The 24,521-nt window shown below is 46.6% G+C and overlaps 2 protein-coding genes across 3 annotated transcripts; one reads left to right on the forward strand and one right to left on the reverse strand.

The window, feature by feature from the left end:
* Nucleotides 1-7,478: 7,478 nt before the first annotated feature.
* On the forward strand, nucleotides 7,479-14,226 carry LOC113033793 (protein FAM240B). Its single transcript, XM_026187901.2, has 3 exons — nucleotides 7,479-7,618; nucleotides 9,376-9,497; nucleotides 14,028-14,226. Exons 2-3 carry the CDS (start codon nucleotides 9,376-9,378, stop codon nucleotides 14,137-14,139), a joined length of 234 nt encoding a protein of 77 aa, XP_026043686.1. The 5' UTR covers nucleotides 7,479-7,618; the 3' UTR covers nucleotides 14,140-14,226.
* Nucleotides 14,227-16,554: 2,328 nt separating this feature from the next.
* Nucleotides 16,555-23,754, reverse strand: nudt18 (nudix (nucleoside diphosphate linked moiety X)-type motif 18). 2 transcript variants are annotated; one of them, XM_026188216.2, is made up of 7 exons: nucleotides 23,499-23,754; nucleotides 23,238-23,410; nucleotides 23,042-23,152; nucleotides 19,087-19,189; nucleotides 18,804-18,927; nucleotides 17,585-17,709; nucleotides 16,555-17,309 (listed from the first exon to the last, which is right to left on the reverse strand). In XM_026188216.2, exons 2-7 carry the CDS (start codon nucleotides 23,406-23,408, stop codon nucleotides 16,927-16,929), a joined length of 1,017 nt encoding a protein of 338 aa, XP_026044001.1. In that variant the 5' UTR covers nucleotides 23,409-23,410; nucleotides 23,499-23,754; the 3' UTR covers nucleotides 16,555-16,926. The 2 variants fall into 2 exon arrangements, with proteins under 2 accessions (XP_026044001.1, XP_026044000.1); XM_026188215.2 differs by having other exon boundaries at nucleotides 23,238-23,514.
* Between the last annotated feature and the right edge of the window lie 767 nt (nucleotides 23,755-24,521).

A 24,521-nucleotide genomic window follows, 5' to 3' on the forward strand; every position in this document is an offset into this window, starting at 1 on the left:
AAGCCCAGGATGCAGACATAGCCATAAACCGAGTTTTGTCCCTGAAAAGAACACACTACCTGAAGCATAAAGAAAAGATGGCGGCGAGTGAGGCAGTTAGGTACCTTCTTCTTCATTTGCAGATTGATGGAGATGGCATTCTGAGGCGTGAGACCACAAGGAGAATGCAGTTAGTTGTTCCTGACTCATTAAAGCCCATGGTCTATAAAAATCTACATGGGGAGATGGGACATTTAGGAGCAGACAGGATGGTTGCTCTCACCAGGGAGCGCTTCTTCTGGCCTAAAATGAGGCAGGAAATGGAGCACTATGCCACTCAGGTGTGTCGCTGTATAAAGAAGAAGAAGCCTAACAGAATAACCAGAACACCAATTCAGAGCATTGAAACCTCTGCGCCGTTTGAGATGATATCCATTGACTATCTGCATTTGGACAAGTGCACAGGAGGTGAAGAATACATACTCGTAGTTGTGGATCATTTCACCAAATATGCCCAGGCATAAGCGACAAAGGACAAGTCTGGGAAGTAAGCTCTTTGATAACTTTATCATGCGCTTCGGTTTCCCATCCAAAATACACCGTGACCAGGGGAAAGAATTTGAGAACAATCTTTTCCGCAAGCTTCAAGGCTACTGCGGTATCAGCCATTCTCGTACCTCCCCGTATCACCCACAGGCCAATCCTGCAGAGCGCTTCAATAGGACACTCCTAGGTATGCTCCGGACACTTGATGAATCTCAGAAGTCAAGATGGAAAGACCATTTGAACAAAGTAGTTCATGCCTACAACTCGACTGTGCACGAAGCAACAGGATTTTCTCCATTCTTCCTTCTCTTTGGCCGTGAACCAACCTTGCCTATCGACCTGCTCGTCCCAAAAAGAGAAGAAGAGAAGAGTCAATCACACATTGGCTATGCAGAGAAATGGAGAGGAGTTATGCAAGAGGTCTACGCAATTGCGAGGCAGAACATGAGAAAGATTGCAAGAAGGGGACAGAAAAACTACAATCGACGTGCATGGAGCTCTGTGCTTCAGCCAGGTGACCATGTCTTGGTGAGAAATCTCACACCCAGAGGAGGTCCTGGGAAACTGCGCAGCTATTGGGAGGATATGATTCATGTCATCACCGAGAGGAAAGGTCCTGATAGTCCAGTGTATGTGGTTGAGCCACTGCAGGGGACAGGAAGAAGATGAGTGTTACACCGTAACCTACTGTTGCCGTGTCCTTACCTGGTTGACGAGTCTGGGGTGTGCGAAAGCAGCCTGAAAGAGAAAAGCCATGGAAACAAACAGAGACAGTCAGCAAGAAGACATCATCAGACCAAGCCCGATACTGACCAAACAGACACAGGCAGTTCTAGTGAAGATGACTGTCACATGTGGACAGCACTCAGATATGCCGATCCACCCGTCAACCCAGAAACAGAGGACTTCTGCCCCCGGAGTGACGCACTCGGAGAGAAGTCTGAGCCTGCTTTCAGAGCACAGGGGCATCCTGAAGAGGAACAGGTGGAGGAGAGACGCAGTTTGGAGGAGGAGGTTGAAGCTCCAGCTGTTGGACCCGAGAGTGAGCAGAGTGATGCTGAGACATGGAGGCACAAGCCAAAGAGAATGAGACAGCCCCGGCGTGTCTACACATATGAAAAACTAGGCTAGCCAACCGTCCAGCAATGGAGCACGTGCCCTGTCAGTGTGAACATCCATCCATCCATCATTCCTCTGTCCCACCATCATTCATGTATCCTTTACAGTATCAATAGATATAACAGAAAAACACAGAGTCAACTTCACAAGAGAGTTTAATCTAAGCGTAACATTACAGTTGCAGTTCATGTTGATGTGGTATTGACACACAGTTAAAAGAGAAACAGGTACTCTGAGCATTATTACTATAATAAATAGAGGGAAGGTTTATCATTCTAGCGTCAAAGAGTTAAGACAGTAGTGGGTACAATACAGGTTTAATGAACTCATGGTTTTGAAGTGTGTAATCACATGATGTTGGGGTGTAAATGGTATTCTCCTTGTCCCACTGCGAAGATTCGGCAGGCCCACCAATACTTCGAGGGATAACCCACCCTTCAGTACAAAAGGACTATGAACATTTAGTTTTGTATCGTGACCATGAGAGACTTGTCCTGAGATACTAAGAGATGGTATAACCTCTCTCCCAGGAATGTGTAATATGTGTGGAAATACTTGTTTGCTCGCTCATCTTCGGTTAAATGTTCTATTTTTGGTAAAATGTCAAAGATTAGAAAGAAAATGTGTGGCAACATTTTTCTTTTGTGGGGGAGGGTGTTGCGCTCTAAAAGTAGTTATAAAACTTACATTTTTCTGAATCGTTGGGAAAATCTTTAAAGACTATTCTTATTTAATTGTGTTTTGTTTTTGGACACATTTCTAGTTAACTTTTGTAGTTTACTGGCTCCAGGAGGTCAGAGTTCAGACGTGTGATGTCATCAGTAAGCGCAGAAGAAAAAACAGTGTCTGAGACGTGAGAGAGCGATGTTTTGCTGATGATAGGCTATGCTGCCTGTAAACTCCAAACCTGAACTGAGGAGAATAAAGTTGCAAAAAACAGGAGAGTGGAGTCATGTCTCTCTGAGGGTGCAACACAGGCATGCACTCAAAGACTAACCCTAAACTGGAAGACTGACGTGGAGTCTCACGCAGTGATCCCGCGCCGGTGGAGGCTTCACCACACCATTAAGTAGCTCCCTCCGCTGACGCTGATCCGCTGCAGGTGTGTGGCATCCTCCTTGGGCGTGGCCAATCATCCACAGGCCTGACGGTGCTGTAGCCCGGCCTCCTGGCCACAGCCACAACCACACACACACCCACACCCACACACATACACATACATAGACACATGGAACAAAACCCCAGACAGCAGAACAGAGCACCCACCAAATAATACCAATAATAATAATAATAGCGATAATAGTCCACACTTCTCACGGACCCCGAGTCCCCAGAGCTGGGTCCGTGACAGTGACACGCCGGCATGTCTATATCCCTGCAACGTCTGTCGGACGGACGGTCGGTCAGTATGAGTGAGCATGAATGTGGGTAACTGTGCTCACCTCCACCCAGAAGTGGGCGTAGCTGCCCAGGGCTGGTGCTGGCACACCTGTTCCTCACCTGCAGATCTTTGCCCAGCTGAGGATAGCTGCAGACCACAGGGAGAAGGCTGGTCCACCGACGGCCTGCTCAGATGTTAGCTATTGGCTTACACTGAACCCAAATGAAACCTCACAGCGCTGTTTCACACTGTGAAGACGGCATCAGCCAGACATTCAGCACGCATTAGGCGCTGAAAGCTTCACTACAGCAAGCCTGCACGCTGTACCCCCGTGGGTCACGCCCACTGCCAAATGTCACGGCGTGTGACCGAGACACGCCGACCAGTGTGACAAAACCGCAGCGAGAACACACGGCTCTTTAAAAGGTGATGACCAGACAACAAGGCCTCACAGAAACAGATATACAATCTACACACACACACAAAATGTGTTGTGAAGTTCATGGCATCATTGTAAAAGCAGATCACTTTCTGCTTGTGCACACACAGCATTCCTTCAAGGGATATATCTGTCTGCCACACACACACACACACACATACAGACACACACACACGCACATACAGACACACACGCACACACATACAGACACACACACACACACATACAGACACACAGACACACACACACACACACATACAGACACACACGCACATACAGACACACACACACACACATACAGACACACAGACACACACACACACACACATACAGACACACACACACACACATACAGACACACACGCACACACATACAGACACACACACACACACATACAGACACACAGACACACACACACACACATACAGACACACACGCACACACATACAGACACACACGCACATACAGACACACACGCACACACATACAGACACACAGACACACACACACACACATACAGACACACACGCACACACATACAGACACACACACACACACATACAGACACACAGACACACACACACACACATACAGACACACACGCACATACAGACACACACACACACACATACAGACACACACGCACACACATACAGACACACAGACACACACACACACACATACAGACACACACGCACATACAGACACACACACACACACATACAGACACACACGCACACACATACAGACACACACGCACACACATACAGACACACAGACACACACACACACACATACAGACACACACACACATACAGACACACACGCACACACATACAGACACACACACACAGACACACACACACACGCACATACAGACACACACGCACATACAGACACACACACACACACATACAGACACACACGCACACACACACATACAGACACACACGCACATACAGACACACACGCACACACACACATACACATACAGACACACACGCACATACAGACACACACGCACATACAGACACACACGCACACACACACATACACATACAGACACACACGCACATACAGACACACACACACACACATACAGACACACACGCACATACAGACACACACACACATACACATACAGACACACACGCACACACACACATACACATACAGACACACACGCACATACAGACACACACGCACATACAGACACACACACACACACATACAGACACACACACACATACACACATACACATACAGACACACACGCACATACAGACACACACGCACATACAGACACACACACACACACATACAGACACACACGCACACACACACATACACATACAGACACACACGCACATACAGACACACACGCACATACAGACACACACACACACACATACAGACACACACGCACATACAGACACACACACACACACATACAGACACACACACACATACAGACACACACACACATACACATACAGACACACACGCACACACACACATACACATACAGACACACACGCACATACAGACACACACGCACATACAGACACACACACACACACATACAGACACACAGACACACACACACACACATACAGACACACACGCACATACAGACACACACACACACACATACAGACACACAGACACACACACACACACATACAGACACACACGCACATACAGACACACACGCACACACATACAGACACACAGACACACACACACACACATACAGACACACACACACACACATACAGACACACACGCACACACATACAGACACACACACACACACATACAGACACACAGACACACACACACACACATACAGACACACACACACACACATACAGACACACACACACACACATACAGACACACACGCACATACAGACACACACACACACACATACAGACACACAGACACACACACACACACATACAGACACACACGCACATACAGACACACACACACACACATACAGACACACACGCACACACATACAGACACACCCGCACACACATACAGACACACAGACACACACACACACACATACAGACACACACGCACACACATACAGACACACACGCACACACATACAGACACACACACACAGACACACACACACACGCACATACATACAGACACACACACACAGACACACACACACATACAGACACACACGCACATACAGACACACACACACACACATACAGACACACACGCACACACACACATACAGACACACACGCACATACAGACACACACGCACATACAGACACACACGCACACACACACATACACATACAGACACACACGCACACACACACATACACATACAGACACACACGCACATACAGACACACACGCACATACAGACACACACACACACACATACAGACACACACGCACATACAGACACACACGCACATACAGACACACACACACGCACATACAGACACACACACATACAGACACACACACACATACAGACACACACACACAGAGTTGTGAATTGTGCATGACATCATTATAAACACAGATCACTTCCAGGCTCGGTTTTCTTCCACTGAGTGAGTTGCTGTTCCAGCACACACCCTGTCATGTTTCCATCCACCCAGAGGACGTTAAATCCACTCACATCCATCCGTTGCACCCAGAAAAGTGTAACTACATCTGTTGCCTCATTAACTCCTGCCCCACCCTAAACCTGAGCTCGGCTGCAGTCAGCTCACAGTTAATGTCCTGAAATGGATGAAAACCTCAGTGTGGTTCAGTGCGGACAGGTGATGACAGGTCTGCAGGCCGCGTGCTGTCTGCAGCTTGTTTTGTGGTTTGGGTGAAGTTTAACAAGCTTTGCCTCCTTCCAGGATTTACTTTGGACCCGACTCTATCACCTGTCACTCCACTCAGTGTCACATCACAATGTGTTGTTGCTGGACAACAGAGCAAAATGAGTCAATTTTATAATTAAGGCTCTAACACTGGGCCACTCCCCTTCTGTTGGCCAGAGTCATGTGACTCTCTGGCTTTCTTTTGCAGCCACAAAAATGAGCAAAGTCAATGTGAGGTGATGGAGCGAGGTGCATGCAGGTCCTCCACACTTGAGTTCCTTCATTTTGTTTACAGCACTTTTATTCTTACTTTTTCAGTCTCTGATAGTGCTGAAACCTGCAGCAGTGAGTCAGTCCCCATAGCCGTTTACAGCCTGTGTTTGTGCTGTTGGAGCCTTTTGGAGCATTTTTAATGACATCACATGTGACTGCTGTGAGGTCACTGTGCTGACAGGCAGAATCAGCTTCACTGAGTGAAACTGGGATGTTATTTGAGTGTTACTAACAGTGTGGGGCGTGAGAGGCTACATGGATGACCAGCTGTTCATTGTAAAAGTACCATGTTTTTACCATGGACCCATTTAGCTACGCTAACCCTGGGCTGCTGATTGATGTTAATACCAACATAAGTGGGCTCTCATGCATGTTGACATTGCTGCAAACACACTGAACATGTAGAGATAATTAAGCCTGCCCAGTCCAGGAATTAACTCATGGAACAGTTAGACATTACAAACCAGCAGCGTATAATCATCATAACGAAGACTTTGTTTATTCGACTGCTGAACTATATCACAGTATTTGTCCCCCATTTGTCCTTCAGCTCTTAAACTAATGATTTTGGAAAAACCCAAATATGATGCAAGGACCCAGGAATGCATTATGTCAGTGTAAGGCCTCACAATGATATAAATACAGACACATGTGTGTGTGTGTGTGTGTGTGTGTTTAACACCCTGCAGCAGCATCGCATCACGCCCCGAGAGGGCTGAAATGTCAAACATGTGTTAACACCCAACTGTCTCTCTCACACACACACAGATACATACACACACACACACACACACACACACACGTGCACAGACACACACACAGATACACACACTGATGTTTTGTCAGCATCGTAAAGGATTTACAGAAATCAAATCAGATGATGTGTGTGTGTGTGTGTGTGTGGGGGGGGGGGGGGGGGGGTGTTATTACATAAAGGGTGTGACGGACGGCTCGTGTGTGTCCTGTGCAGAGGTGTGGGGGGAGAGACAGTGTTTGTCTGAAGCACCGTGAGCTCCGATCAAAGGTTTGTTCCATTTGCTTCAGTTCTTCTCAGCTTTAAACTTTCAGTAAAAATGCTTCAAAATTTTTATATTTTAAATTTTTAAGGTTTGAATTTGTAACCTTCAGTCCAGGAAAGAGTTTGTCTTTAGTTTTTAGTCCTGTTTAACTTCTGTTTGTGGTCAGGGAGGAAATACAGTTTTAAAAGTTTCAGCGTCTCGATAGATTAAAACTTGTTTGCTGCTCGGAAAGAGGAAACAGGGAGCAACTTCACAGTACTGACAATTTCTAGAGCCAAAACTTATTGATATTTCTGATTTTTGTCTATAATCTAATGTAATTGATGATGCAATGGTTGTTTTATTTTATATAAACTGCAGCTTGCTGTTTCTACAACACAACAAATTAACAAATTTCCCACACGCGGGACTAGTAAAGGTTATCTTATCTTATCTAACAATAACAACAAATGTGGTTGTTTGCTTTACCAGATTTTAACATAATGTGATTTTAAGAAATAGTTTGTCTGGTTTTGACGTCTTTTTATTTATCTAAAAAATTTGAAACTACTCCATTAGAGCAGCCAAAGAGGATACACAATGTTAGCTTACTCAAGGCTGCAGATCCTCTGCTTTATCCTGACTAATGTGCATATTTAGAGGCCCTTGTTCAGGTGTACACCACCTCTTGCCCTATGACAGCTGGGACAGGCTGGATGGATGTTATAATGCTACAGGGTTCATTAGCAGATGGATGACATCACAGCTGTTATGCCCACCCACATACACACTGTGGGTGAAGCTCAGATTCAATTCAATTCAATTTTATTTACACAGCACCAAATCACAACAGTCACCTCAAGGTGCTTTATATTGTGAGGTAGACCCTACAATCATACATACAGAGAAAAACCCAACAATCATATGACCCCCTATGAGCAGCACTTTGGCAACAGTGGGAAGGAAAAACTCCCTTTTAACAGGAAGAAACCTCCAGCAGAAGCAGGCTCAGGGAGGGGCGGGGCCATCTGCTGTGATTGGTTGGGGAGAGAGAAGGAAGACAGGATAAAGACATGCTGTGGAAGAGAGACAGAGGTTAATAACAGATATGAATCAATGCAGAGAGGTCTGTTAACACATAGTGAGTGAGAAAGGTGACTGGAAAGGAAAAACTCAATGCATCATGGGAATCCCCCGGCAGCCTACGTCTATTGCAGCATAACTAAGGGAGGATTCAGGGTCACCTGGTCCAGCCCTAACTATATGCTTTAGCAAAAAGGAAAGTTTGAAGCCTGATCTTGAAAGTAGAGATAGTGTCTGTCTCCTGAATCCAAACTGGAAGCTGGTTCCACAGAAGAGGGGCCTGAAAACTGAAGGCTCTGCCTCCCATTCTACTTTTAAATACTCTAGGAACAACAAGTAGGCCTGCAGAGCGAGAGCGAAGTGCTCTAATAGGGTGATATGGTACTACAAGGGCATTAAGATAAGATGGGGCCTGATTATTTAAGACCTTGTATGTGAGGAGCAGATTGAAACATGGTGAGATTAAAAGCTCCACCCTGACCGAGGAGAAGCAGGAGCTCATGCTCCATCCTGTGGGTTTGAAGGACTCACACTGCAGCAGGATAATGAACCCAAATACACCAAAGAAGACCGCAGAGTGCTGACATCATGGACCGAGTGGAAGAAGGGGTTAAAGGTCAACTATGTGCAGCGATGTGTTTCTATGGAGGTCAGAGGTCAGGCTGTTGACAGCGTGTGTGCTCCTGTCGTGCTGTTACAGATGAACCTGGCTCTGGTCCATGACAGAGAGCTCATTAAGACGTTCTGGGAGAGGAGGATCGAGACTCAGACTCAGCAAGCTGACAGCGAGGAGCAGAGGATGAGCCAGAGCGCACTCAAAAAGTGAGTGACGTCCTTCGGCCCAGCGGTCAACGCATAACATGTTTCTATAAAACTTCATGATGTGAGGCTCTGGTTAGCATTTAGTCAAAAACTGTGTCTAACCCAAGTTTAGTCATCTTCTTCTTAGTTCAGTTTACTTTTAGTTTTGTAGTGTTGTATTGAAGGTCACACCTGTCTCCATCTTTGCGTACAGCTTCTTTTCTGTCATGAGGCTGGCAGAAAGGTTAAACATATCCAGACTTTCTTTGTGTTAGCTGGCTAAACGCAGTCAGCGATAATGGATATCACTCAGTGATGGTTGTCAGCGTTCCCTCTAAAGTACATGTGAGCTGCTAAACCGAGAGACAAACTGTGTCCAGGCTGTCCTGGGTCTGCCCGGCTCTCCTACTCATCAGTCAGTTATTTAATCAAGACGACAAAGGAGGCAAAGTGAGCTGAGACAGAGAGGGGCAGTTTGTTTTCCTCGCCAAAGAGACAACTGCAGGTCCGCTTGTGTTCAGATCTGAGCGGCTGATGGAAATAACTCCAGACTATGGTGATGTTTATGCACTGACTGCACAGTCAGGTCACAGTATGATGGACAGGCTTTCATCAGCTTGAGTTTGAGCTGATGGGTGAAACGTTGTGAGGGACCAGCGAGCGCTCGCTGCACGTGTTTTACTGCAGAGAAAAGTGAGACGCTTCAGCTGCTTGTTCCACCTGAGCACACGGACTGGCGTCCTCACGGGTTTCAGTTACTGTTATTCTGGTGGAAAGGTTTTTGGACTCTTCTGTTTTACAGGATGTGGCGTCCTTCATTTGTAATGTCACTGATCTTCAGTCTAAACGGTTTCGTTTTCATGGTTCGTTCCACTCTCAGCTTTAATTTCTTGCATTTTATTTGTCTCTGTGTGATTCGCTGATTATTCTGTGGTCTGGTTACCTGTCAGCACTCAGCCTGTCCTTTGTTCTCTGGGTGTAACTGGGTTTTATGGGACAGCTGGAGCTCCCTGCCCACTGAATGCTCTGCTGTCCTCAGACACACCCTGATAAACGTGCTGTTTGTAATTCACACACTGCGTCTCTCGTGGAGGCTTAAATTACAAACACTTTCTTTCATCTGTTGAGGTCTTTGAGCCAGACGTCCGTTACCAAACTGAGCATGAATGCGGTTTCATTCGGTGAAGCCATGTGACCTTGTGGCAAATAGACGCATCTAAAAACAGATCCTCTCATTACAAACGGCCTCGTCTCTCGGCGAGCTGCAGGACATACCAACACAAACACACGAGCCTCTAACACCGTCTGGCTGCTAAAGGTGTCAGAGACGATGAGCACTAATGAGCGGAAACATGACCTCGCCTCACCGGCTCTGAAGGAAGCAAAGGAAACAGGACGATGGCGGGCTGGAGTCTTCAAACCAACCGAGAGAGAGACAAGTTGTCTCCAGGCTGTCCTGGGTCTGCCCGGGTGTCCTTCTGATCAGTCCGTTGTTTAATCAAGACAACAAAGTGAGCTGAGACGGTGAGGGGCCGGAAAGCAAAATCCTCCATCGAACAAGAATCAGCACGGCTAACATCCTGCACAGCTCACACACAGGTGTGACACAAACTGGGAGCAGGTTCAAAACAGGAAGCAACTAACACAACACACCTGGTGGAAGGAGGTAAGAGTGAGCACGGTGACGCAGACTCAGCGAGAAGGTCAGAACAGGTCAGTGCTGCCACTGATGGAGGAGCCTCCTGCCCCGGTCCTGCTGCTCTTTTGATTTATCTTATATCCTCTTATTAAACTTGACCTCCTGATGTTACATCAGCTATTAGCCCTATCCGCCTTAACCCCTCTCACTCATCTTCCTCCCCCCTTAACCTCAGTTCATCTCACGTAATCCCTCTGCTATCCATTACCCTGTATCCTAATCCCCTACCTATCACTACCGTGTATCTCCTAATCCTTCGGCTATCTATTACCATGCACCCCCCGACTCCACAGCTATCTGGCTCCCCGCTGCCTCTAACCCCGACTCTAGTCCGCGCTAATTGTGTACGTTATGTGTGATCTGAGCAGGGGCTGGAAAAATGTGCTGCGAAGCACCGAGGTGATAATCTCGGAGCGATGAGTGACGGAGGCCGGCCGGCCGCGAGCACAGACACAGCAGCTGAATTTAGAAGATATTCTGATATTAATAATCATCTAACGGATGCTTCGGTCTGTGCGTCTGCGTCGCTGAAGCCAAAACTAATTTTGTTTCATGAAAGGACATCGACGTGAAGCTCAGCACGCTCAGTTTCTGCTTTTCTCAATGAGCTGCAGCGAGTCCATCAGTGAGGATCTGTGGGGGCTTTTCTCTGCTGACGTGTCCACAGTGTGAGGCCAGAGTGTCCTGATATTAGTGTTAGCTCCACAGCTCCATGGAGCATAAAAATACATATGAGTGCATAATTACAAGAGCTAAACTTATCTATAATTAAATCAAGTTATATTGTTCCTCCACACTCGTTTAATAGATTCATTTATTTTCAAAACATCTGCATTTAAAAAAACATTCATTCATGAAAACTGAAAGAAAACTTGGATCAGATTAAACACAGTGATGAGCCATGAACCCGTGACATCATCACAGCTCCTCCACAGCTTCAGGAGCTCAGATATAAGGCGGCACCTCTTTAGACGGTGCTCCTCCACCCCTCGCCTGCAGCTCAAACACCAAACAAGTAAAACTAAATTTAAAGTTCAGGTAGAAGCTGAGGAGTCGAAGCGTTAGCAGGAGGAGAGGTTGTAACAGTAAAACACACAGAGGTCATCGCAGGCGTGGACGTGCTGGACTAGCACAGGAGAGCAGAGCGAGACACGCCCCGTTCATGGAAGGGTATTTCAGTGCCGAAGAACTTTTATCCAAACCTTCACACTCACGCTCTGATGGAGGCACCTGAGGGTGGAGTGTTTGCCCAAGGACACTTCAACATGCAGCTGGAGGATCCAGGGACTGAACCACAAACCCTGTGGTTAGTAGACCCACTGCAGTGGGAGCAGAAGCTGCAGAAATGGGAGGAGTTACAGACGCTGTGGTAGTGTTTAGGTCTAAGTCTAAGCAGAGGGTGTAGCAGTAGTAGAGGAGCCTGAATGGCCACAGTCATAGCAGCAGATGTTGTAGAAGAAGCAGCTCATCAACAGCACAGGAAGTGGCTGCAGTCATATTAATTATATTTAGCAGAGGAGGAGAAAAATGCTGAACGTGACTCTCTGGCTTCTCTAAATCATTTCGTTTTGTTCCTGATCAGCTGACAGGTTAGCTTCATCCTGCAGGTCCTCGCTGCAGATCCCAGACCTTAGCCTGGCTGATTATAATTTAGCTGCACCTCTGCACCGCCTCCTGCACCGCTGCGTCACACTGGTGATTCAGGACCCACAACTTTGAGGTTCGTGGTGATCTCAGAGTGAAGCACATGCAAACAGCCGGTGCAGAACAAGAGGTGCACCAGGAGACGACCTGAAGAGGACATCTGTTATTTCTTTGCCTTTGTGTCCTGGAGTCGCTTCCTGTCTGCCACACGTTTGTGCACCTGTGGTTGTGAAACCTTTCAGTGACATAACGTACACCCTGACCCCTCAAACAGCCTCTGTCCTCAGGTGTGTCCCAAAGGAAGGACCAGAAAAAAGTTTGGACTGGCAGGCTGGCAACTTGTGATGATTTGACCTCTCCACCATCTTTAAGGAGAAACGCCTTCTTCCTACAGACAGCAGCCAATAACATCCCATCAGTGACATCAGCAGCCAATAACATCCGGTCAGAGAGTTGAATCGGACGCGGTGCAGCTCAGTTTCTTTGGCACAGAGCAGTGTTCCAGTAGTTTCTGTCAATAAAGATGAAAACTGCAGCACAGAGAATGAAAACAGATGCAGAAGCAACAAAACCTGAGCAGAAATACTGTTTGAACTTATTTAGATGAAACCTTCAGAGGTCATTCAGGTGAAATCGTATCTGTGAGCACTGTAAGGGAAGTCAAGTACTGAGACTGAAGGTGAAGGATTTGTCTGTGACGTGCAGCCAAACAGAAGAAGAAGAAAGCAGCACGAGGTGTTCTTTCTTCATCGAGCCTCACAGAGACAGGCGAGCACGCTCGTGGGTGTTGGTGAAATAAAAGCGCTGATGCGACAGCGATAACGCCGCAGCTGTCACCAGGACACCAGATCTGCTGCAGACTCAGAGCTCATTAAGCTCTGAAGCTCTGACCTCAGCACTGCTGCACGCCACCGACCACCTCCAGGCATCGCTGTTACGATCAGATCCTCTTAAAATACTGTTAATGAATATGATGACGCTCACCCTGACACGGTAGCTTTAAGGCCGGAACCATAAGAACGAAAACCGAAAGCTGAAGCAGGTGGTTTATAAAAGGTCACAAACCTGCGTGACCTTTGTAGGTCTGCAGAACCACTGCTGAGCACGTGCAGTGTGTGTAACAGCAAGATGGGGGTGGAGTTTGACTACATGGTGTCATGTGATGCGCTGGCATGATGTAATGTAACCGTCCTTCCTGTGTGTTTCAGGCTGAGGGGGGAGTGGCTGGTCCGTCTGGAGAACCGAACCAAACACCTGAAGAACCTCAATGACAACTACATGAGGAAGATGAAGATGGAGCCGTCAGCTGACCAGACCTGAGCCCCCGATAACTCGCCGTAGAGCTGCTGAGCCAACAACCGCGTCTCCTCCTGCTGCTGTGTGAGAGAAATAAAGAGCTGGAAAATAGACACGTCTGTGATTCATTCAGAGTCAGAGTTTGAATGTTCTGTTTTAGTTCCTGCATCTCAAACACATCAGTGCATCAGAGCCAGCAGTGTCAGGCTGTGCTGATTCTGCAGCAGGTGTAAAGATCACTGAGACTCACTCTGAAGCCTCTGACCGCCAACATGGCGCCATCTGCTGGACAAACAGGAACAAACCTCGAGGAGGGGCTGAACGTTCAGTCCAGTAAAGGTGGGAAGATGAAGGAGTTTCCGACGCCGGCCACATGCAGCGTGTGAACCAATAAATAATCTATAAGTGACCATTAGTGACAAAACCATCAGTCCCCTTCAACACCAGCAAACAGCAGAGCTGGGTCAGTGTTTGGAACGTAACTGAAATAAAAACAACTATTAAATATTTTAAATTCACTCTTCAGTCATTTCAAGTTTTCTCACAGCAGCTTCACAAATACAAACTTTTTAAGTTTTCAGTTGTTTTTCTACAGAAGCATAAAAAAGTTAATTTTATGAATTATTCTCTGCAGAATTTAAGACTTTGGCCACCAGGGGGCGTTGTTTCTGTTTAACATATGTTTAGGAAGTCATAGTGACTTTTTCCCCACCAGTGTTTTTTTTCTTTATTTTGGAAACTTTAGACTTATTTATAAACACATATATATAAAAATAATGACAATAATAATTTCTGCTTTTTTCTCTTTCCAGCAGTGCAGCATGCAGGGGGGGCTTTAAGGGGGCCCCAGCTGTACCACACAGCTTTAGTTATTAAATACGTCGCACATGTAGATAATGATATGAACATACTCATGAACGACGTTATTATAGAATAATCCAACCCAGCTGTGAAGTGATTTTGATTTGATTTGATATACCTTTATTAGTCCCACAAGGGGAAATTTCATAAGGCTGCCGACCTATTGCCCTCCGACCACACATACATTACACAAACATCACATGGGGAAGACAGGACAGAGAGGTATAACAATGGAAAAAGCACCAGATGAGGAAAGATAAGGAGAAAAAAATATGTGTGTATGTTGTGGTTTTGTTTTTATTTATTTATTTAATTTTATTATTTATTTATTTATTTATTTATTTATTTATTTTTGCTCACGGTGCATCGTGTAAAACCGGTTAAAACCAATAAATAAATGTTTAAAAAAAAGAAAAAAAGAAAAAAAATAACTCCCCCCAGACTGAGCTCCAACAGGGAGATCAGTTTGAGAACAGAAAAAACACCTCTGCACATGAAAAAACTCTTAATACACCAAAGAAACACATGACAAGCAACAGGGGGGGTAAAGGTGAGAGACCGCCGACTTAGACAGCACATCCGGGCCTGCGTGCGCTGGTCTCCTTGATCCCCGTCAGCATCGGAAGGGAATAAGCGTCGAAGGCGTTTGGAAAGGGAGGGGGGATGAGTGTGTGCATATCAGTGTATATGTATGTGTGTGTGTGTCCAGAGTTCAGCTGAGACAGTGTCCTTCGCCCTGCCAGGCTAAGTAAACAGTCTTCCAGCCAACCCAGGTGGCCTTACATGGAACAGGAAGAACAGACTCAACACAGTCGTTATCAGGGTGTTGTTGTTCAGCTCCAGCCTTGAGCCCACAGCTGGCGCCAAAGGGGTCTCCGCATGAAGTGATGGTGCTTTTACTTTAGTGCGAACAACTCATATGAATTTCAAAGCAGTTCTACAGTCCAACACTGGTCTCTCAATCTCCCATTGGAGAGCCGCGAGCTTCGCCATACTTGCGTTCTGTGATGTTGTCATTTCTTGTGCTCAAGGAGCCGATTCTGCTCTTGCTCTTGACGAAGGCGGTCGCACTTTTCTCCTCTCCTCCTCCTCTCCCTTATCTTCCCTGCTTAGCCTCTTGTGTCCTTGTCTAGTCTCGTGGTTTTTGTATTAATTTTCCCTGGAAAACTGAGAACTCACGACCGCAGTGAGCTTCTCCAAGATGTATCCAGTCTGCAGTCAGAGATCTTATTCTGAGCCTCTCCCATCGTTTCAATCCCAGCGGGCAGCCTTGTGGGGGTTTGAACAGCTGGTTCCGCTTCCTTAATTCTGCGATAAGTCAGGGCCAAGCCAGCTCCGATCAGAACCCTGTTATCATGGTTCATAGGTAGATATCTTCAGCACTCAGGCTCACCCGAGCCCAGACTTCTCGTTGAGAAAAGGGTGTCGATTGCATTTAGCAACCAGTTGATCAAATCCATAATTCTCTTTTAGGTTTTAGAGAACAGACTGTGAGAGAGTGTTCAGGGAAAAGTAATACAAAAACCACGAGACTAGACAAGGACACAAGAGGCTAAGCAGGGAAGATAAGGGAGAGGAGGAGGAGGAGATAAGTGCGACCGCCTTCGTCAAGAGCAGCGAGCAGATGATCAGCTTCTCCACAGGTCAGTGAGCGATGCTGGACATGTCCTTAATCAGCTGAAGACAGAATTTCACAACAAATCAGTAACTCGTAATCTACATGATAGAGGACCAGTAAGGCTCTGAGGTCCCTCCCCCCACCCTGGACCGCCCCCGACGACCCCGGGAGCTCCAGTCTGGGGGCGGTCGGAGTGATTCCCTGACAGTCATCATCTTTAATTTTATTGCTGCAGTTACTGGCATAGATTGCCTTTCAGAATAAAACCTAAAACTTCTCGTTCTTGTCAAAGAGTACAGTTGGTGTCGTCCCTGTACGCTCGGCGCCGGCGGTCAGTACAGGCTGTGGATCGGTACCAGGGCGGCGTTTCTGGTTTTCTCCAGCAGTTTCTCCCTCAGCGTTTGTTTCTGGACTTCATGCCAGACGTAGCGAGGGTGCTCCACACGCGGAGGCTGCCCCGTCGGTGTCCACTCCACCTTGCGCCCGTCCTCATCGCGCTGGACGTGGTCAGGCGTCAGCGCCACCAGTGTGTTGAAGCACACGCCGTCCGTCTTGCCATTCTGTCGGCCGTTGTGCTGCAGACTGAGCACGCCCAGCGTGTTGACATCATGGTCGTAGTAAGCCGACTGCATGGCTTCCTGCACCACCATGTTGGCCGCCCAGGTCACCGCGTGGGTCCTCACCGCCGCCGCTGTTGGGAGGTGGGGCTCCGGGGCTGCCAGCAAAAAAATCACGTCTGTAATATTCTGGATATTTATCATTGAGGTATTTATATATATTAGGACTGTTTCTTATATTTGTAACTTTCTAATATATTGCATTATTTAATTTAGTTCAGTCTGTTACTGAGGCTCAGGGTCCTACTTAATTACAGGTTATTTAGGAAGATGTCACACTTAAAACACTTTAACTCGGCCGTGTTTTCAGGAAAAAAGCCAAACTGTAGAGTGCGTGAAGTTTTCTGTCAGTGCTAACGAGTGAGTTTGTTACCTCTGATGAGCAGAACCCAGATGTGCTCCTCAGCACCGACGAAGACCAACATGAGTCTCTGCACCACGTGACGGCAGCTCAGGTCTAAGGGTAGCGTGACAGGATGGCAGGGACTCAGACGGTACCTGAAGGCAGCACGGCAGGAAAGTCAGGAGTCGCCACGTCAACATTGTACAGATCAAAAAGAGGCTGAACAACTCAGATAAAGGAAGTTTTTAAACACACTGAGGTTAATTATGGAGTTCCACAGGGTTCAGTGCTAGGACCAATTCTGTTTACATTATACATGCTTCCCTTAGGCAGCATCATTAGAAGACATAGCATACATTTACACTGCTATGCAGATGACACCCAGCTCTATCTGTGCATGAAGCCAGATAACACACACCAATGAGTTAAACTGCAGGAATGTCTTAAAGACATAAAGACCTGGATGGCCGCTAACTTTCTGCTTCTTAATTCAGATCAAACTGAGGTTATTGTACTCGGCCCTGAAAAGCTTAGAAATATGGTATCTAAGCAGATTCTTCCTCTGGATGGCATTACCTTGGCCTCCAGTAACGCTGTGAGGAACCTTGGTGTCATTTTTGACCAGGTCATGTCCTTCAACGCACATATTAAACAAATATGTAAGACTGCTTTCTTCCATTTGTGCAACATCTCTAAAGTTAGAAATATCCTGTCTCAGAGTGACGCTGAAAAACTAGTTCATGCATTTATTACTTCCAGGCTGGACGACTGTAATTCATTATTATCAGGAAGTCCTAAAAACTCCCTGAAAAGCCTTCAGCTGATCCAAAATGCTGCAGCAAGAGTCCTGACAGGGACTAGAAAGAGAGAGCAGATTTCTCCTGTTTTGGCTTCCTGTTAAATCCAGAATTGAAAATCCTGCTCCTCACATACAAGGTCTTAAATAATCAGGCCCCATCTTATCTTAATGACCTTGTAGTACCATATCACCCTATTAGAGCACTTCGCTCTCGCTCTGCAGGCCTACTTGTTGTTCCTCGAGTATTTAAAAGTAGAATGGGAGGCAGAGCCTTCAGTTTTCAGGCCCCTCTTCTGTGGAACCAGCTTCCAGTTTGGATTCAGGAGACAGACACTATCTTTTAAGTGCACTGGTACTCCATAAATAAAACTGATGTGAATTTAAAGTGATGCTGCAGGTTAATCAATAACTAAACTCAACTCTGTGGTGTGTTTCGCTGAGTTTACATACTTCAGTCCAGATTCGATGAGGCGGAGGATGTCCCGCCCTCTGAGTTGGAGCTCTGAATGTCTGTCCCACCACGAGGCCTGAAGAGACTCCTGATCTGCTGCTGACAGACTCTTTAAACTTCCCCCTGACAGAAGAGGAGAGACACGCTCCTTAAACTCTGCTGCCCTTCATGTGATACACATATTCACCCAGCTTCCTCAAACCAGACAAAGCTAACGATGCGTTCAGGGGCTCGGAGTAAAAAGGTCACCCTTCAACACTAATAAAGTGTGTGACCTCTGACCTGTGACCTTGGCCAGGAAGATGAAACGGATCCACTGAGGTCCCTGCTCCTGGATGAGCAGCAAGGTGACTGGCTCACTTTCAAACCCCGCCTCCTCCTTCACCTGCAGACAAAGAGAGCCGCAGCTGATGGAAGACAAAGCCAGGCTTTCTCTGCATGAGCTGGTTCAACAAAACCTGAAACCCAGATCAAAGACATCCCAGCGCTGCTCATCAGCTTTTTATCTGAGTACCCTCACACAAAGAGGTGCGTTTGATGCATCACTCAACACTTCTTCTAAAGACCAACCAAGCAGCTCGCTCTTCAGTCAGAGGAGCAGCAATAAGCAAGACTGCTGTTTGTAGCAGGGTGGTGATCACAGAGAGGACGGAGATCCTTTCACAGCATTACGTCCTCCTGAGCAGAGTCTGGGATGGAAAGCACGAAGTTCTGTGCAGGCCGGCTCGGACTGCTGCGCCTGTGATCCGACACGGATAGCAGGAAAAGTGTGACACTGAATTTATAGCTGAAGCAAACATCTCACAAAGCTGCTGCTCAACACAGGGCAGCTTTAAATACTGCAGCAGAAATCAGAGGCAACCTGGAAACTCATCAATGTGCAGTCCCTTCTAATGATGGCCTTTAAAAAAACTACACATTTAATTTAAGTTCCATAAAGCTTCATGTCATCTCCCAAATATCATCTTTAATGAAAGAAAACACTGAAACGGACTTCCGATTTGAACGTCACTGTGATGGCAGCACCTCGAGGTGAATAAAGAAGGGGGTGAGCGAAATACACCAAACCAATACTCGGAGGTGGCAATGAAGTGGTAGTTTAACGGTGGGAAAATAATGATAGCTTCCAGGCTGATACCTTTCTCCTCTCACTGCAAACCTGCTGCCGCACACTGTGAATCAACCCCAGCAGGCAACGGCTGAAATATGGCTGACTTGGACACTGTTACAGGAAATAAAAGACTTTCGCCAAGAAAACAGTGCACAACTGGGGAGATCAAGGAAGAAATCCTAAAGGTGAGCGCCAGACTGGACGAGGCTGAGGGCAGGATCGAGAACACCGAGGTCGCCATGATTGAAAAAATAAAGCTACAGGTGAAGGTTGTAACAACCCTTATTGTGTTATCGCACCACTAGGGGGGTTGCCCTACTATTGTAGTAGTTGGGGGAGTCTCCTAGTGGGTGTGTGAGTATAGCGTGGCAGCCATTACATGCTGCTCGTGTTCTGCTCTCAGGACAGACCTCACCATTGTAACGGCCTGGCACCGGGATTACCGATCCCCGCACATGTATGTACGGACAGAGTAGAGCCGTGGAGACCTGGCTTGTATGGTCTTATGTTGCTGACAATGAATAAAGGTCTGTTCTTTAATTTAACTGACTGGCTTCGAGTTATCCGGCTAACCTCCACACCTCATGCCCGCTGGACCTGCTAGCCGCTCCTTCCTCGCCAGACTGCTGTTACAAGGTGGAGGATAAACTGACAGACCTACAGAGCCGTACAGGAAGAGAGAACAAATGCATTTCTGCTGTACCCGAGACAGCAGAGCGGGCTCTACAACAGTGAGTGAGTTTGTTGAGAAGTTTCCGCGGGAAGGCCTGGGGCCGTCCAAAGATGAACTTGACGTACGCATCGAACGGGCGCACCACCCCCAGGCGACGCTCCCCTGCGATCTATTATTGTGAAATTCCTCAGCTTCAAAACAAAGGAACTTCTGCTTCGTACGGCATGGCAGAACAGAGGATTTACCTCCAACCAAGTGAGCTTGGACCCTGACTAACCCCCCGATTCTAAAAAAACCAAGAGAATACGCCAACGTGTGCGAGACCCTGAAAGAGCAGCAGATCCCCTCCAGCTTAGCTAAGGTGAAATATACCGATAAACAAAGATTTACGACACGGCAGTGGAAGCCAATAAGTACATGTCCAGTAGAAGCTACGCTGTGAAGCTCGTTTAATCAGCAGAAACAACTTGTTTACAGAACCATCAGTGGATCAGGCAGAGACAGTAAGAACAGCAGGAGGGGACCAGACATTAGCACTGTTCACCGACGACCTACTACATCCTGTCCCACACAGGCACTCCCCAAAATCATGGAAATGCTCTCAGAGTTTCTCGGGATACAAGGTTAATGTAAACAAAACGCAGGTACTAACTCTAAACTACGATCCACCAATCGAAATGAAGAATCACTGTAAATGGAAATGGGACGCAGGTAGCATTAGGTACGTAGGGGGGTAATACATCGTGACGTCACCAAAATGTTTGATGCCAACTATGGTCCTGTGAATGAATCCATAAAATCTGATATACAAAGATGGGATCCCTAATTTCCCTCGGGATTAATAAAGTATTCTGATTCTGATTCTGAATCCCATCCCTTTATTGGACCTACACTCTAGGATTGAAGCCATTAGATTAAACATGCTGTATTTGTTTCGGTCGCTACAGATTCCCACACCACAAAAACAGTTTGTGGAGTGGGATAGACTGCTGTCAAAATACATTTGGAAAGGGAACAAAGCCAGAGTTAAATATAAAACCCTCTAAATCTATGAGAGTATTACTGTGCAGCTCAGTTAAGGCCATTGATATGTCTCTGTTGTTTAGATTACACTGTGGGATGGAAAGATCTGGAAGGAACAAATGTTAAAGTAATACCAGCTACAGCTTTAATATCAGACACAAAGCTACAGAACAAAACAAACCTGCCAGATGAACCAACACTACGAGTAATGATATCTGCTTGGAGTGAAGCAATAAGAATTTGTGGTTTGGAAATGCCTCTAAAGTCTTTAGATAGTGCGTATATGACTCAGACTTTACCCTGAATCAGTGCGATAAGAGCTTCAAGAACTGGAGTCCAACAGGCCTAACCAATTATTATCATCTGTCCGCAAGGGGGCATTTCAAAGCTTTGAAACCTTAATAATGCGAAGCTAACTTGGCTGCCCCACTACCCCCAACCCAAGTTCTTACGGGTTTTATATTTCAACTATAAGTTTACAAATCTGAAAGCAAAAGCAATGTAGAGAGTCATACTACTGTTATGTTCAATGTACTTTCTTAATAAAAGAGTTAAAAAGACAAGAAAACACTGAAACCCCAAAACCTGCAGTTCCTCTAATGTCCACCTGGGGCTCCACAAAGTCTCTGATTATGAATTTTCAGACATTTTATTGACATACAAAAAAAACAAAACATGTTCACACAGGTGACATAACACTGAGGTTAAAGCCAGATCACTCCTCCTCCTCGCCTCCTGATGTCTGCAAAGCAGTGTTGTTTTGTCAGGGCAAGCAAGGAGGGCAGTGCTTACCCAATGAAAAAACAAACTGTTATTTCAGTATTTTGACTTTTTCAACCTTAAGTGATCGTATTTGGTCAAGTGGGAGGAGTTAATTAATGCTACATATCTTGGTTAGAAAGTTGGGAAGCTGCATTCACAGACCTTATGCAAACATCACACAAACACATATCTGCTAATCAGTGCTCAGTAATATCTGAACTGTAGCTCCGCCTCCTCGGATGCTCTGTTTCTACAGTGACATCACAGCAGGCATATTATTGGTCACATGATGTCGTTAAAACGCTCCAAAAGGCTCCGACAGCACAAACACGGTCCAGAGGTCCAGTTCAGGGACTCCCATTAGTTAAGGTGAAGCCTAGCACAGCTAGCTGCTACAGCCACCTGTACCACCATCTACCTGTCAGTCAAAGAGGCCACGCCCCTATTAATGCAAATTTTAAGCCTTAATACAATTTGAACAGGTGAGTAATAGAAACGCTCTTCCGCATACAGCTGTTATGAAGGAGTATATGATCCACAGAGACCAAACTGTTTGTGTATCAGGCTGTAAACAGGTTTGTTTTAACATGGGAGTCTATGGGGACTGACTCACTGCTCCCCCTGCTGGACGCTGGAGGAGCTGCAGCTTCAGGCTCCTCCTCACTCACCTCCCTCTTCATTGCCTCCTCCAGGCTCTCTCCCACCTCCACCCTCCCAGCAGGAAGATACCACTGTTTGTAACAGTCCGGTTTGGCCTCCTGGACCATCAGCACCTCCTCCTGAAGGAGTGTTAATTAATTAAATAATTGATCATTTAAGGGTATTGATGAGACTGAGTGGCTACCTGTGGTGACCTCTGTTCACCTTTTCATTGAAGATGACAGCACAGACGATGTAGGTGACGTTCTTCCTCAGAGTGGCGGGTTTGCTCTGCTCCAGGCCCACATCACACACAGTGACCTCTGACCCCTGCCCACTCAGCAGCCTCTCCACCTGCTCCTCCACCTGCTGCTGTTCCTCAGCTGTCATCTCCATGTCTGTAAGAGGAAGAACAGAGAGCGTCTTCATCAGCTAAAAAAACACCTCAAAGCTCGAGGCTGTGACTGCAAGCGCGCAGAGGCTCACCTGTGATCCAGGTGTGGTGTTTCTGGTCTCTACCAGGTGTGACAGAAGCGGGGAGAGATTCCTCTCTTACTGTCGGATCTGAATCCTGAAAACTGTAGTTCACTAAAAGTACTTCGTTACTTTCTCCGCAGGTACCGGCGTCATAAATCACGGAAGCCTTCCCCCGGAAACAGATGCCGGTGATAAAAGCACGAGCCCAACTGCTTCAGCTCGCCTGTTTTGACATTTGACTCCAGAAGGTGACACCGGAAGTGCTACTAATCTTCCTGTTCCGCGCCGCCGCAGTAAGAGCTTTTAACCCACTCGAACACCCCCCCACGGGCGATTTGGACGGTACAAATTAAGATGAATACATCAGAAGGTAACTGAGCTCTAACCAATCAGGAGCAGCGTTCTTAAAACGGGTATTAGCTTTTATTTGTCTGTGCGCGTGCTTTATTGTGAAAATCTGACCCGGAAATCACGTGTTTTGTAGTTTGTCCTGGTCATTGCGACTCAGGCCGGTGTTATAACGCAATAAGGTCACAGAGAGCCGGGAGACGTACCTGTGACGGTGGAATAGGACAAACAGGTGAAGCAGCGGAGCCGGTCCGAACCGGTCCGAGCGGAACTCCGTCAGGTAAACAGGAAGTTGAACTGATCGCTCTCGCTGATCAATCCTGAGGTCCAGCAGCCGGCTGTGGGTTACTTTCATAAGCCGCAGCTGCTGGTAATACTGCGTGTAGTACTATAATATAAGTAATGCTAATACTACTGTATGTGTTACTGTAAAAACTGTTACTCAGGAGGGTCAAAGGATCCAGTCAGAATCCAAAGATCAATTATTTATGTTATTTTAGCTGAAATGTGTTTTAGTGAGAGACACACCTAAACGCTGTTGTTGTTATAACGTGTGCCGGGTGAGCTCAGTTATCACAGAAAACAATCAGTGATGAGAAAATCAGCAGAGGCGGGGGGTAAAAAAGGACGGAGGAAGAATCTTTACTGAAATAAAAACGTGCTTTTACGTCGACACCTGTGTGC

This window comes from Astatotilapia calliptera, chromosome 12 (assembly GCF_964374335.1).
Source record: "Astatotilapia calliptera chromosome 12, fAstCal68.1, whole genome shotgun sequence".
NCBI classification, from domain to species: Eukaryota; Metazoa; Chordata; class Actinopteri; order Cichliformes; family Cichlidae; genus Astatotilapia; species Astatotilapia calliptera.